This window comes from Phyllostomus discolor, chromosome X, assembly GCF_004126475.2.
Source record: "Phyllostomus discolor isolate MPI-MPIP mPhyDis1 chromosome X, mPhyDis1.pri.v3, whole genome shotgun sequence".
Classification (NCBI taxonomy): Eukaryota; Metazoa; Chordata; class Mammalia; order Chiroptera; family Phyllostomidae; genus Phyllostomus; species Phyllostomus discolor.
The window spans coordinates 75,551,811-75,568,086 of record NC_050198.1 but is presented as its reverse complement, the minus strand read 5'-3'; the positions used below and the strand labels follow the sequence as shown (position 1 = coordinate 75,568,086).

The 16,276-nt window shown below is 38.8% G+C and overlaps 1 protein-coding gene across 1 annotated transcript in view; it reads left to right on the top strand.

The window, feature by feature from the left end:
• Positions 1-1,533: 1,533 nt before the first annotated feature.
• Positions 1,534-16,276, top strand: part of TENM1 (teneurin transmembrane protein 1) — a 375,964-nt gene continuing 361,221 nt past the window's right edge. Inside the window, exon 1 of the mRNA XM_028522241.2 lies at positions 1,534-1,739. Coding sequence (XP_028378042.2) covers positions 1,624-1,739 — 116 coding nt within the window. The 5' untranslated portion in view covers positions 1,534-1,623. The remainder of the gene's footprint in view (positions 1,740-16,276) is intronic.

Genomic DNA, 16,276 nt, shown 5'->3' with positions numbered 1-16,276 from the left:
TGAGACCAGAGGATTAACAAATTAATAGGATGTTAAGCACTTGCGATGATTTTTTTAGTGGATATGGGATTTGGGCTGGGCCTGGAATAATGGAGGTGATTTAGAAAATTCATGAAGCATTTTAGGTCTTTTTAAATATACAAGGTTAGCTAACTATTTAAAGGAATTCTTTGTATAAAACGATCTATCCTCCTTTCCCTGTCTATCTTTGGTACAATTCCATGTTTCATATAGCAAGTTTATTTAAAAGAAGAAACACCTATACTAGAGAGCATAGTCAAGAATTTGTCATGCTCTTCGGGTACTAGTATCATTGTTAAATATGAAAACTACACCAGCATGTTCAAAAATCAAGTTTAAAATGGAAGGACTGAAAGAAGTGATTTTTTTTCTGTGATCAGCCACTGCAAAGTATGTCTCCCCACAAACCAGCCGAGCCCTTTGCTAGGCATCAAAAGCCTCTGGCATTTTTCTGCTTTTTAACTCTCAGTCATTTGGGAAGTGGGGCAAAGCCATGCAGTCTGCATAGTTTATCCAGAACGTGTTGGCATGACAAGCAATCACTTGATATCTAGTGTGTTTCTTCCGTGGAAGAGAGGTGGCTATCCGCTACAACAGCGATTTCTTTTCAAAGGGGTTTCATTGGGGGTATTTCTCATGGGCCAAACTTGAGCTCACTGACTTTGCTTGGGCTTGCCAGGAAAAGAGTGGCAAAATACCAAACAACAGCAACAACAGAAGTCTGAGGACTACTGTCCCATGCTGCCCTGTCTGCAATAGGCAGAAAAAAATGGTGTCCCTGCTGCCTAAGCTGCTGCTAATATGGCAGAGCTCCTAGAAAGGTGTGACAGGGGCACTGAAGGTACAGACTGTGCTTTGCATGACCATGGAAATATACCTAATAATGTGAACAAACTCCTTTTCCCCTGTTTTTACAAGTAGCACTCTGACTAGGGGGGCTGGCAAAGACATTGGCTTCACGCAGTTGAGTTACACACTTGTGAGCTCCTTTTCTGGAGTATGAATTTGCTCCTGTGTAGGCAGGCTAGCATCATTTTTTGAGGCAAGCCAGAAAGTGGCCTTACAGTTTTATTGGAAGTGTTGAATGATTTTCCCTGCAATAAATTTGTGTCTTTCGCTGGTATTTTCTGAAGTGAGATTTTTGCAACTGATGGAAATCGGCTCACTTCTGTTCTGTAACTTCGTGTCTCGTTGATGATTTATTTGCTCAGTAGCAGAAACTATGACAAATTGTGTGAGGCGGTCTCATTTACTTTTTAGCTGCAATAGCCCTGCAAAATTTACATGTAAATGCAGCTGTGAATGTTTTACATTTCATGAGCATGTGGGCACGTGTTTTTGAAAGTTAAGTGACATTTTTACCCCACACCTCACAGGTTATATTATTCTGAAATCTGAAGTCTGACAAGCTGTGTTTTCCTGGCTGCCAAGAGGGAAAGTAAGTCTCTATTTTGTGTTTTTCTTATCTCCTCGTTAGATATACAGAGCAGCCCACACAACCAGTTCACCTTCAGACCCCTGCCGCCACCACCGCCACCTCCTCATGCCTGCACCTGTGCCAGGAAGCCACCCCCTGCAGCAGACTCTCTTCAGAGGAGATCAATGACTACCCGCAGCCAGCCCAGCCCAGCTGCTCCTGCTCCTCCAACCAGTACACAGGATTCAGTTCATCTGCATAACAGCTGGGTCTTGAACAGCAACATCCCATTGGAGACCAGGTACTTAAACTATTACTGATCCCACTAAATTTACGGATTAGCAGAGGATGATTCTGCTGGGTGCAGAGACTCATCTCACAATAGACATGTGCAGAGACACACAAAGGGACACAGAGATGCAGATCCCTCCACAAGTACAGATGTGCACACAGGAACACACATCTAGATCCAGGCACACCAGCAGACACAGACCAAAGCATCGATACACGTGAAAAGATGAAAGCACACATGCATAAATAGCTCACAGGCAGATACCCGTGAAAACATAGGAAGCAAAACCTGTATCTAGACTATCATTGCATCCTCAAACTGCTAAAAGGCAATCATCCCTTGTTTTAAGAAACTGCAACATTACAGAAAAATACAAATGCAATTGGAGAAACAGTGATAGTTGGCATTCTATTTTTTATGGGATTCTTTGGAAAACTAAGTTGCCTTCAAACATTTTTTAAAAAGATTTGCTTCATGAATTGGAAGTCCATGTGTAATTTTATTTTTTATTTTAAAATATATTTTATTGATTACGCTATTACAGTTGTCCCATTTTCGTTCCTTTATTCTCCTCCGCCCTGCACACCCCCCTCCCACCTGCATACCCTGCCTTTAGTTCATGTCCATGGGTTGTACATATAAGTTCTTTGGCTTCTACATTTCTTATACTATTCTTAACCTCCCCCTGTCTATTTTGTACAGACCATTTGTGCTTCTTATTCCCTGTACCTTTTCCCCCTTTCTCCTCCCCCCACCCCACCACTGATAACCCTCCATGTGATCTCCAGTTCCATGTGTAATTTTAAAAACTTGATTCTGCCCTTGGAATGAAGCTTGGTTTTCTGAACAAAGAAATTTGCCTCTGTTTTTCTGTTACTTCATGTATTTAGGTTTCCAGATTCACTCCTCAAATTTTTGTCATGTGATTAAAATTCTCCTCCCCCACAGCCCTAGGTCCCTTGACCATAATATATTTTTAGCACTAGATGCAATTAACTGAGAAATTGTTCATCATTTCTAGTCACTATCTTAAATTGAAAATTACAACTTTCTATTAACATAGAAAAACATTACCTAATAAAACATAGTATTCTGTTATCTTATAAATTGAATGACTTCTCCTTGTCTTTTGTATGCCTTATTTTGATATACCACCAAAGTTTTTTCTAAACGTGGGAATAAACAATGGGTATAACATCACTTCATAAGCAACGTCTGGTGTCAATTCTGATCAATTTCTGTCCCAATAGCTGGGAATTGGAATGGAAAGGGGAGGACTAATAAACCCACATTAGAAGGCTGGTTATCTGTTTCCTAAGCAGCATATTAAGCTAAATGCCAGCTATGGCATCACAGAATATGTCACTACCAACCGAGTGAAAGCACTTTGGCCCAAATCCAGGAAACTCAGTATCATTCATCACATACTAGATTACATAGTTTCATAAAGTGATATTGTTGCTGTCTCCCAAGAGAAAATATAGCAGTCAGCACCTATAAGATAACCCAATTAGAACTGTGCTAGTGGTAGGGTTTGTGTATTCTTTTATATATTTTTTAATTGAAGGCGGGGTGGTGAAGGAAGTGAACAAAGCAGAGATTGATGTACAGCATACCTTGAAGGAACTTTCACTAACAGTGGTGATTTACGCATTCTTCTTTCAATTCCTTTGCAGGGCTTAGTGATAGAGAGCTAAGGAAATACTGGGGCAATCTGGTTAACTAGCAATCCTGACAAGCAAATAGACTCCTTCCCTGTTAGAGGCCAAATAACAGGAAATCTGAAAGGAGGGTGGGCAGTGAGCTGAGGCAAATGGAGAGAGAAAACTATTCTTATTTGAAATGTACATCTAGGCATGTTTGTACAAACTGCACCCACGGACCTTCTGTATCTATGCAAGGAATGTATTAATTGTTCTCAGTTTCATAAGATGCAGAGGAGAACATAAGCTTTCATGTGAGCCTGAGCAAGCATACCTTTTTAGTATATTTGAAAATATATTCAGCATCACAAAGATGAATTTTTTTAAGATTTTATTTATTTATTTTTAGAGAGAGGGGAGGGGAGGGAGAGAGGGAGAGAAACACCAATGCGAAAGAGAAATGTCAATAGGTTGCCTTTTATATCTCCCCAGTACTGGGGCCTGGACCCACAACCCAGGCATGTGCCCTGACTGGGGATTGAACCAGTGACCTTTTGTTTTGTGGGATAATGCTCAACCAACTGAGCCACACTGGTTAGGGCCACAAAGATGAATTAAAGAAAAAAAAAAACCCTAGAAAACCTATTAGCCTGATCAGGTAGGTAGGATCTTCCAAACAGATCCTTTAAAATGTTTTCATATGTATTCAATCAAAGGTAACCCTGACATTACTCATGAACTTTGTGACATAACCTGTCTGAGGCTCAGCTGCCTCATCTGTAAAAATGAGTATCAAAATGCCTGTCTCAACAGGTTGTTTGGGAGATCAAGCTAGTGCAGCAGAGAGTGCCTCATACATTGTAAAGCATCATACAACGCAAAGGAAATATCATTACCTGAATAAGTGGTCACTTGTCTCTGCTTAAATATTTCCAGAATGGGGAAGTGACTCATTCCTTAGACATTTTATGTCATCTCAAACAACTACTGGAATGTTCTTATGGCACCAAAATCTCTCACCTCTTTCTTTACACTTTATTTTTATTGTTGACATTACTAGAGAGGTCCTCATTTTCTCCGCCTTCACCTGTCTCCACCTAGCAACCCCCCCCCCCGCACCATCACCACACTGCTGTCCCTATCCTTGGGTCATGCATGTGTTCTTTGGCTAATCCCTTCACTTTCTTTCATCCATTCCCTCCCTCCCCTCTGACCGCTGTCAGTCTGTTCCATGAGACCATGCCTCTGCCCATTTCTCCCAGCCTGGGAGACAGAATAAGTAAAATCCCTCTCACACCTAAAAGCCCTTCACTATTCCTGATTCTTCTCTTCTTCAAGCTTAATGTTTCCTCCAATCCTTCAGCTGTTCCTCACATTAACGGGTTTCAAATCCTCCATTCTGGTCTCTGCACTCCAGTCCCACAGTCTAGTTTGTCCAAACTACTTGTGAAGTGTCATGGCCAAGGCTGAATGTATATGTGGGTTCTTATCAGGCTGTTTGGTTCCAAGGAGCAGAGGTTGTTCAGGTTGCCTGGAGTAACTGCAAATGTCTTTGTAAGTCTGTGGGCAGTTTCTGAGAACCCAGGAAATTTTGGTCAACTCCCATGGCAAGTAAGGCCTAGAGATTTCCAGCACTATTATGACTTGGCAATTGTCTGTATTCTTGGCCCCCTCTGTGTCTTTCATTGTCCAGTAGTGTACTACCACATATATTCTTGTTTGTCATAACAGTGTCTGCTTTCCGCAGTACCACATGACCCCCAGTGTACCTCCTGGCACCTATCAGTCCATCCCTTCAGCTGCACGTTTCATTGGTAACTGCCTAATTTTCTTGCTAATGCTACATTTTGTAGGGATGGAAAATTATTTTCCTTTTGTTGATTCTTGGCTGAAGCCACTATATAATAAAAGATTAACAAAGGATAAATAAACAAGTTTAATAACATGTATACCTCCTGTATACACAGGTGAGACCTGGGAAAATTGAATAACTTGCTAAAATGACCCAAGTCATTACCTTAAATACCATCTTTAGATAATGACAAAAGAAAGATGTTAGGAGTGGGGCGATAATGTCCCACTTATGGGAGATTATCAGGGAAAGTACAGTGAACAAGAGTAGCATTGTTATGCTGTTTCCATTGTTGAGAATCTCTGGAGACTGGGTCATTCTTGTCTCCCTGGTACAGAGAGGGAGACAACCTTACAAAAGGAGATTTCCCTTGTACATGTAAATGTCTCTTACAAAGGATAACTTCTACTGGGTTTTCAGGGCTTCTTTGTATCTGCTGTTTCTTAAAAATAACCAGCCTAAAATAATAAATATGCCAGAGGTATACTTTTGGGTGTCAAACTCAGCTCCCCTTCAGTTAAAAAACCTAAGAGAGGGAATTCAATGAGCCCAGTTCATCTCTTTTGTACCAGGCTGCCTTTCAGTTTCTTGGCAAGCCCTATCAGTTATTCCTTCAGTCAGTTGAGGCTAGAGGAGAGAAATGTCCTGTGATTTATAAAAGCACCGGCAGAGTCATGTCTGGCCTCCCCTTGAGGAAAGCTGGGAGCAGATCTGAAGTGCCTTCAGTGGAACTCTTCTCAGACAATCACCACAATTGACGCCTTTAGGAATGGCCAACAGTCAGTTGTGACCCTTTATCTAACTGCATATTCCTGGTAATGCTGTCCAATTCAATATGAGAGTCTTATTGGTGGCCGAATGCATTACTGATACACATGAAGAACACTTGTTAACTAAACTCTTTAAACTTTTTACAAGTTCTGAGGCTAAGGCCACATTTTATTTAATCCATAATTATATAATTGAAGCTATTTTAAATTGTGTGTTTGGGATGAGGGCACAGTGCAGGTGGAAATATGTTTAGAAGGTTGATTTTACCTAATTTGAGTTCATCCTGTTAGCTTGCAGACATGTAGCTGCATTCTAATTCTGCCCTACAAACTGTTTGCATAGCATTGCTATCATGACTGTGTCATCTGTAGGTTTGTTAAGTATGCTTTCTTCATTTTTATGTAAGTCATTCATAAAAATGGTTTGTATGGCAAGATCAATGTAAGAGCCCTGTGGCATGCCACTGGAACCGCCCTGCAGGTTGACATTTTTCCATCAGGCAGCATTCTCTTACTAACACACAGCTCACATTTCTCCATCTTGTTCACAGGCATATCATGAGAGACCTTGTCAAGTGCCTTGCTGATATCCAGATATAGAATGCGTATGTTTTTACTGATCTGCCAATCCAATCACTGTCAAAAATAGAAATGAAATGAGATTTGTCTTACATGACTTGTTCTTAGAGAATTTATGCTGCCTTCTCATGGGTACTATTTTTTTCTAACCGCTTATAAATCATCCTTTTAATAACGTGTTCTAGAATTTTGCACTCAATCAACATGATGTTTCTTGGTCTGGTCTAAGGAGCCCATGGGTTCCCCCTGCCTTTTGAAAACCAAAGTCAATATTTGCTGTCTCCTTTCTTCTGACACATTTCACTATAGCACAGTCTTGAAACTTTAGCTACTATGACTAGGTAATCCAATCAGCAAGATTTCTCACCACTCTGAGATATGATTTTAATTCATTTAGAACAGTCAAGTGCCTTCCTCTGAACACTTTGCCTATCTTATGCTTCGATTCCCTTATATTGATCATTATTTTAACCCTTTGAAGTCAATAATTTGTTTTTCATTTTTTATTGTTGTTCAATTATAGCTGTTCTCATTAACACCACATTACTCTCCCCTGCCCTATGCACCCCCGACTTTCCACTTTCTTTTTCACACAAACAAAAGACTAGTCAATGAGAAAGCCTCCCTGATCTCCAGTCACATTGCATGAGGTACACATCTGTGCTATCCTTGCTCTTCTTGCTCAAAACACACCTTTATCAAAATAAACCAAAACTCTTCAGTCATCTGTAGCAGTTTTTGGCAAGCTTCAGGCTCATCTGGGGTATGTGGCTTCTTGGCATTATTTTCATCACACCCTCTTACCTGTATTTATCCTTGACTTTCATCCCTTTGTTTTCGTACATGTTCTGTTTTTACATTTTATTTTTTATTACATTTTACATTCAGCATTATTTTGCATTAGTTTCAGGCATACAGCGTAGTAGTTAGACAATCATATATTTTATAGAGTATTCTCTTGATATTTCCAGTGCCCACCTGGCCCCATACATAGTTATTACAATAATATTGACTCTATTCCCTATGCTGCACTTTACATTCCTGTGACTCTTCCATAACTACCAATTTGTGCTTCTCCATCCCTTCACCTTTTTCAACTAGTCTCGCAACCCTCTGCTCTCTGGCAATCATCAGTTTGTTCACTGTATCAATGAGTCTGTTTTAGTTTTGTTTGTTTTTGTTCGTTAGATTCCACATACAAGTGAAATCATGTGGTATTTGTCTTTTTCTGACTGACTTATTTCACTGAGCATGATACCCTCTAGGTCCATCCATGTTTTCACAGATGGTAAGGTTTCATTCCTTTTTATGGACGAGTAATTCATTGTATAAATTTTTAGAAACCTAAATTGAATGGTGAGCACACAGTACAGGCACACAGGTTTCGATAGGTAACAACACTTCCCAACTTTTGATTCATCTCCTTTTTAATTTTTTATCATTTTTTATTGTCATTTGAATATAGTTGTCTCCATTTTCCCACCACCACTTTGCCCTACCCCACCCACCCCCACCTCCTACCTTCCGTCCTCAATCCTTCCCACTTTTGGTTTTGTTCATGGGTCCTTTGTACATGTTCCTTGACGACCCTTTCCCTTCTTTTCCCCTTATCTCCCTCCCCTCTGCTCACTGTCAGTTTGTTCTTTATTTCAATGCCTCTGGTTCTATTTTGCTTGCTTGTTTGTTTTGTTGATTAGGTTTTACTTATAGGTGAGATCACATGGTATTTGTCTTTCACTGCCTGGCTTACTTCACTTAGCGTAATGCTCTCCAGTTCCATCCATGCTGTCGTGAAGGGTGGGAGCTCCTTCTTTCTTTCTGTTGCATAGAATTCCATTGTGTAAATGTACCACCATTTCTTGATCCACTCATTTCATCTCCTTTTTTTTAAAGTGTCTCAGGACATGGGATTATACCTACTTCATGTTAGCAAACTACTTTCCTAAAGTCTAGGAGTTTTGCTTCATAATATACTTAGGGACTCTTAGCTAATATGGTTGTTTTAATCTAAAGGTATCTATGACCTTCAACTCACCAGTTTATCTTTTTTGAGTCAGTGAGAGAAGCATGTCTCCTTATCATTTTTCCTTCTGGGAGGTAGAGTCATCAACCAGGGAGGTTGGGGACTTGTCATCTATTTGCCTTTAGTTAAATGATATGTCTAGCAGATGTCCGTGGAGTTGAAAGCACTCTTGTTTACTACACTATTCTTAGGACACTTTGTGGTCTGTGTTAGAAATGAGCATCCATTTCCTCCATCTGACCAAAAGGCTTACTGTAGACTTCTCGATCCACCATCTATTAGCTGTTGACCTTGGGCATATTATGTACATTGCCATGCCTCAGTTTTCTCATCTTTAATGTAAGGGTGATAGTAACACCTACTCATAAGGCTATTGTGAGGAGTAAATGTGTTAATGGTTGCAGTGTATTTAGATCATCCAGGCACATAGTAAGCACTTCATAAATGTTAGAATAATAATAGCAATAATAATACACAAGAAACAACTCTACTTTTTGTCTGTTTCTATTTCTGTCTTCATCTGAGTGAAGATGTTTATACTCTTATGTTCATGATTTCCCCCAAGTAAAAACACACATCATTTCACTTCCTTTCTTAGTGTGTTTTTAAAGAATATATACTCTCTCACTAGTGTATTAGTCTGTTTTGGCTGTTATAACCAAAATACAAAATATTGGGTGGTTCGAACACAAACACTTATTTCTCACAGTTCTGGAATCTGAAAAGTCCAAGATCAAAGCACTGGCAAATTTGGCATCTGATGAGGACCCACTTCTTAATTCATAAACTGCCATCTTTTCCCTGTGTCCTTGCATGGTGGAATGGGTGAGGGAGCTCTTAGGAGTCTTCTTTGTAAGGGCACTAGTCCCAATTATGAAGGCTCCGTCCTCATGACCTAATCACCTCCCAAAAGCTCTGCTCCAAACACTATCACACTGGGGATTAGATTGCAACATATGAAGGCAGGGAGGAAGAGATGCAAATATTCTATGTATAACAACCAGCAAATTCAAATTATCAGAACCATTCCCTTTCCTAGGTTTTGATGTCACATATCTGTGAGGCTTTGTAAGATTACTCTGTGATAAATCTCCAGAACAGCTTTTGGATATCCGTTATTCATAAAAACAATGCTCAGACTACCTAATACATTCAGGTGTATGTCCTGCCATGAGCCCTTCCTCACTCAGAGTCAGTCTTCCTGGCTCCTCCTCCAAGACTTCTGTTGACATTTCCAATGTCTGAGTTATCTGTTTTAGGGTGAGATGAAGGGGATGTCTTTCACAACCTGGTAAGATGGGTATATTGCCAAAGATGGAGATGGAGAGGTGGGGGTGATGTGTTAAGCATACATGCTTAAGTAACCTTGGACTAAGCTACTTATATGGTTATGAACTTGGACACATTACTGAACTTCCATGGGCCTCAGTTTCTCCCTATCTTACATGAAGAAAATGACAGACCCTACTTTGTGGGGTTGTTTTGAGAACTGAATGAGAAAATATATGTAAAATGTCTGCTTGGGGCTGGGCATGTAGAAAATGTGCAATACATTTTATTATTTTCAATATAGGAACCTGGTACCACCCTGCTCTAAAGGATAGAAATTTAGAGTCACTACAGTTCAGAGAGCACATTATCTTTAATAGGCTCTAAAAACATCCAATATTTACATATACCTACCAGTTTGTGGATTATTGAGCATGTCCTGCACAGGGAGGCATTCAGCAAAGCATTTACTGATTGTTCATTAAGTACTGCAGCTACTCTGAGCAATGAGAGTCCCTGTACTCAGAAAAATCAGGGTCTAGTCCAATAGTAAAAATAATGGTACTTAAATATATATCATCACTACATTCCCAACAATGTCGCAAGCCCTTATTAACTAGCTGCTTTAATCCTTACAATAACTCCATGTAGTAAGCACTGTTAGTGCAACCTTCTTCATTGACAGTTGAGGAAACTGAGGTGGAGGGATTAAGGAACTTTGAAAAATCCTACAGGTAGGAAGTAGCAGATCCAGGTCAGATTTTGACCCCAAGCTGTAGATCCAGGGTCTTCACATTCAACTACTTGCTGTAGTAGGGAAGCCCAAGTGAAATAAATAACAATACCATGATAAGTTGGTAAGTGCTTTATTAAAGTTATTCTGTGGTGGGAATACTTGGAGATAGTAGACCTAACCCAGATTGGGAAATAGTGATGACAGAAGGGTTGAGGTAGTTAGAAAAGGGAAGGTGGAAATTTCCCTGTGAAAATGGCCGAAAAGTCATTTTGATCTAAAATCATGAGGAGACATTATGTGAGAAATGAAAGAAAGGGCATTACAGGAAGAGTGTATTGCACTCAGAGTCATTTGTAGTCACCAGTTATTCATTTCAGTAATACTAGGCATTATTCTTCCTATTCTTCCTCTCCCTTTTCCTCCATTTTCCATTGAAGCCCTCTTACTAGGCTGGCTATACTGTGAGCAAATAAGTTTCTTCTAAAACTAATAAGAGGTAATCATTCTGGAACCAAAAACCCATAATTTTAAAGCTATGAGCCAGAAATCTAAATTTCATCCTGAAATTCCTAGTGTTAAATTACCATATTCTCTTTCCTTACCAAGAGTCCCATCCTTGGATGTGCTAGAGTTCTCAGATCCTCTGATTCTGTAGTTCTTCTCCAGAAAGTCTCTTTCTCCTCCCTGTGGAATAAACCTCAATCCCAAAGCTATCCTGTTGTGTCTTCTCCATAAAAGTTGCTAAAAGTGGCTAAGAGTTTGGATGGTAGAAACCAGCAGATGTGACTGGAGGTTCAGTTCTGCTCCTTATTAATTGTGTGTGCCTGGGCAAATCATTGAACATACCTGAACATCAGTTTCCTGACCTTAAAAATGGATTAATAGGACTCATTTCAGAAAGTAGTTGCAAGGATTTTTTGGGGGGGCATCACATGTAATTTGCACTTTCATTTTCTTTTTCTCCCATTTTTCTGCCCTCCCTCTGTCACATTTCTTCCATCTCCATCTCCTTGGCTCTGCTGTTTGCTCCATTCGAGCTTCTTAGAAGGGTCACTTATTGCTTTCCTTTCTGTATCGGTCTCTCTTTTCTATCAGGATGTCAAATGTAGCCACTTCCTGCAGAGTACTGGGTCAGGTCTCTCAGCTCCTCCCTCTTCATATGAATTCATTGTGAAGTGGAATCACACACACAATTTTTGGTTTCCCTTAATTATTCTCTTCCCTGTCTCCAATTCAAAGTCGTAACTCAGTTTAATCGATATACTTACTTACTTGATCTTTGCTTGATCTGCTCTCAGTGATGATGGACATTAACCATGCTGTAGTCAGCAAAATGAATTTTACTTAAAGATTTTGCTGTGATATTCAATCCTAGAGAGAACCAGAAGTTACTGTTCATGTGACCACTTCAACTCACAGAGACAAATCAGAACTGTGTAGAGGAGCCATGCCTGGTCAGAAGAGTGGGTAGCAACTATCTTCAACAATTTTTAGCATATTCTGACAGATGGCTGTGGCTTGGTACGAGGCTAACCACCCTTGTTGGTTTTAGGCCAATGTAACAATTAAGTAGAGTCAACAGGGTTATTTTTATGAAAGAATAGGCCAAGGTTGTTGGTGGAAGAGATGTTGGCAAGAAATGGAAAAAGAAATGAAATCTACATGACCAACGCTTGTTAGCAGAATTCTAGAGCTAGTGTCTATCTTAGGAAAATAAGCATCATTTTGGAAGTGGTGATGGCAGTGATTTAAAGATCTATGGCTGATATTCTTTAAATACTTGTGCATAAAAGTCAGTTCCCCAGTGGTGGTTAAACTCTTTATTATATAGTACTACTAAATTCTAGCTAACATTTATAGGTAGTTTCCCCCCTTAGGACATTTGTGATGGAAAAATAGACTTAGAGACATGTTTTCCTTCAATAATGACTAGAGAAAGAAAATATACATATTCAGTGCTTAGATTCAACAATATCTCATGCTTTAATCCCTAGACAGCACTGGGGTTAGCAAAATCTGTCTTTAGCCACAGATTTGAAGATTCTTTTTAAGACAGGAAATAGACTTCGCAGAACTAATCTATGACCTATGCATTCTGTTTACTACAGATGACCAAGCATCAACCCAGCTTTTAAGCCTACACCAAATGATGCATGTGGAATTCATTCAGTTTACACGCAGTAGAGTTCCCTGGCCTTAAAAATACATTCTACATATTGAGAGTAAAAATATATCTGTAATAGTCTATTGTGCTTAAGCAATGAAGGGCAGTATTTTGGATATTGTGATACAGTCCCTAATCACTTTGGTAGTAGTACTATTTTTAAAAATGCTTTTGAATGGACTATTCTCAGTTTCATTTCAAAATAAAAACCATAGGCAAATATCATGTGTTTTAGTTTATACAGATAAGAAATTTCACCATAGGTGAGGTGAAGTCTGCTTTTAATATAGAGATTTATTTAGCAATTCAAATGTGAATCTAGACAGATGTTTTACAGAATTTTTAAAAATGAGATGCTTGATGAACTAGTGAGTATAGGAAACGAAAAATAAATTTTAGGAGACTCTCTATACTAACCATTTTGCCCTCCTTCATCATATATACTTCCCTCTCCTAGGTTCAGTATTTAAAAACAGAAATATGTGGGTTTGATCAAGAGAGAAACTAGTTCTTAACAATTTCATTGACTATAAAGTTACTTATTCAGTTATTCATAATAAATATTTTCATTGTCATGTCAAGTTAATAGACAGTTGTCTATTATGTTTTACTAAAAGTGTGAAATATATTTAAAGTAGCAAAAAATTATTTCCTGTCAGTTATTCACCTTATTTTCTACAGAGGTGTGTGTGTGTGTGTGTGTGTGTGTGTGTGTGTGAGTCTGTGTGTGTGTCTGTGTGTGTGTCTGTGTTTGTCTGTGTCTGTGTTCATAAGACATTCCACTAAACATCTCCCTTTGGGAGAATCTAGCTGGTTCTTTATTAATTCCACAACACAAAAATGTTTATAGCTTTATAAGCAAAAGATATGATCAGGTTATGTTTTCAGGTCTTTGAAATATCACTTCAAGAATTGTGAAAGTGCAGTACTGAGTATTCCATTTAAAGAACAGGAAAGCTGAAAAATAATTGCTCTGTTTGGTGAACAGATAAACAAATAAAGAGTAACATCTGCTCCTTCATACCATTAAAATTTTTGCTGTGATATCTAAGGTTGTAATAACATGTTTAATGCTAATATTTTAAATGAACAATGGTTCATTACAAATGCTATGATGAATTAATTTGGGCATGGGAAAGTTTTAACAAATTTTGACAAATCTGTATTGAATGCCTACTATGTACCAGCCACTGTTCTAGTTACTGGGGCTGTAACAGAGGACAAAACAAGAAAAATCTCTGCTTTTATTGAGCTTACATTCTAGTGGGGGAAGGACCTGTACTCTAAAATATTAATCATATTGAGGCTAATAATATTGCCCATGGTATGGCTAGACATAATGTGGGAGAAAGGGGAGAGGAGTCAAAGGTACCTCTTAGGTTTCTTGCTTTTCCTGCCTACACTTTCCCACAGTTACTTCCATAGAATTCTCCCTTATATGTGGTCTCATAGCACCCTGTGCATATTTCTATGAAGACCTTATTTAATTTTATATTTCCACTCCAGGTATTTCATTTACTTGTCTTTATTCCCTGCTGCTACTTGAGTAATAGATTATATCTTTTGGTTTATTTTTTTAAAAGATTTTAAAAAGATTTTATTATGTATTTTAAAGAGAAGAGAAAGAGGAAGAGAGGGAGAAAGACATTAATGTGTGGTTGCCTCTTGTGCACCACCTGCTGGGGCCTGCAACCCAGGCATGTACCCTGATTGGGAATTGAACTGGTGACCCTTTGATTCACAGGCTGTCACTCAACCACTGAGCCACACCAGTCAGGGCTGTCTTTTGGTTTCTTAGTGTTTGGCTCATATTGTTTAATGAAATTTTTGCAGTGTATATGGATAGACAGAGTGTGCAACTAAGGAGGGAACTACAGATGGCATAGATTTCTAAACCCAAACACATTAGCTGGTATAAGCATATAATGAGGGTTTTGGGGGGAATACTAAAATAGGTATGTGGATCATTCAGTTTGAAATGTCCAGTATCCAATAGATATTTGAAAATAGAGATCTACGTCCCATGAGAGGAAAAAAGAGAGAAAAACATTTTCTCCTATTACTTACTGAATGCTTACTATGTGGCAAACATTATGTGAAGCTATTATATTTATTCCAACTTAGAGTTTTTAAAACGGAGGCTTAGAGGAGTTGAACAATATGCAACAAAGTAACTGTTTATTTAGTATGTAATGGAGCCAGTTCCAACCTACTTCTGTCTGATTCCAGAGCTCATGATAGACATAGATAATTAAGAATTTCATAAGTGGGCCTAATGATTGGATTTTTATGAATGATAGAGGAAATGTTGAAAGACCTAGATGGAGAGATTAGTGCAAGAAAAATACTATAAAGCAAATCATGGGAACACATTGGAGGAGCCCATGAAGGAGAAAAAGCCAGCATAAGTGATTGAGGAGTAATCACAGAGGGGAACAAGAGAGTAGAAAATTTCAATGACATAGTGGTCATGATTTTCAAATGTCTCAGAAGGGTCAGATAGAGTGTGAATGAGAAGAGACCACTGATTCTGTCAATTACAGACTTCTTGAATTTTAAGCAGCCAATTCCAGTACAGTGATGAGATTGAAGCTAGACTGCAGTGGGTTTGAAGAATTTTTAAGAGGAAAGAAAATGGAAACAGAAGGTTTCAGAGACTACTCTTCTAAAATAGAATAGTAGATTGAGAGGAAGCTCAATCAGGGAAAACTTTCGTATAAATTGGGAGGCACGAAAAAGGAGGGGACTACATTCAGTGAGGAAGTACACAGTACTCACAAGGATGGCGGCGTGGTTGACAGAACAAAACCGACACACCAAGTTAGAGGTCAAGTGTCCTTAATGGGAAAGAATAAGGAAACTGACAGTGATGATCCCATAATGCTGAAGAAAACAGCATGATACCAGACAATGGGACAGGCTTCCTAGATTGCCAACTCTTAACAAGGGAAGACAGCTGATGGCAACATCATCTTTGAGGAATAACAGATCCCTTAGGTGTCAGAAGTTTGCCTTTGCAAATCTCATACCAGAGGGGGAGGTATTTTTTAAGTTAGATCTCAAATATAAGTCATATTCCTAAGAGCAAACAGGTATCATTGGCTGACCCCAGATTATAATTTAGACTTCCTGTCTCCATCTGGCATACACAAAACACTAGGCAGTCCCCTGTTACTAATGAAGATACTTAATAGTGATATGCATGCACAGGGCTTGCTTGCATTGAGAACTTCAATGCTAACTTATGACTGTTTCCAGTTCAACTATCAAAATATCAAGTACAGCATAAAACCACAGATATCATTGATTCTTTCCTTTTGTGGCACAGTATTAACTTCCTAAGTGAATTGATTTTCCTCTGGAAAAAATATTCACAATCTGTTATTTTCCCGCCCTTCAGCTAAAATAATTGTTTTGTTTTATCTATGACAGTCTAATCTTTCAAATTTTGTGATTTACTGTTCTGCATATTATCATTAACTTAGATAACTTTATAGCAACATGACTGGT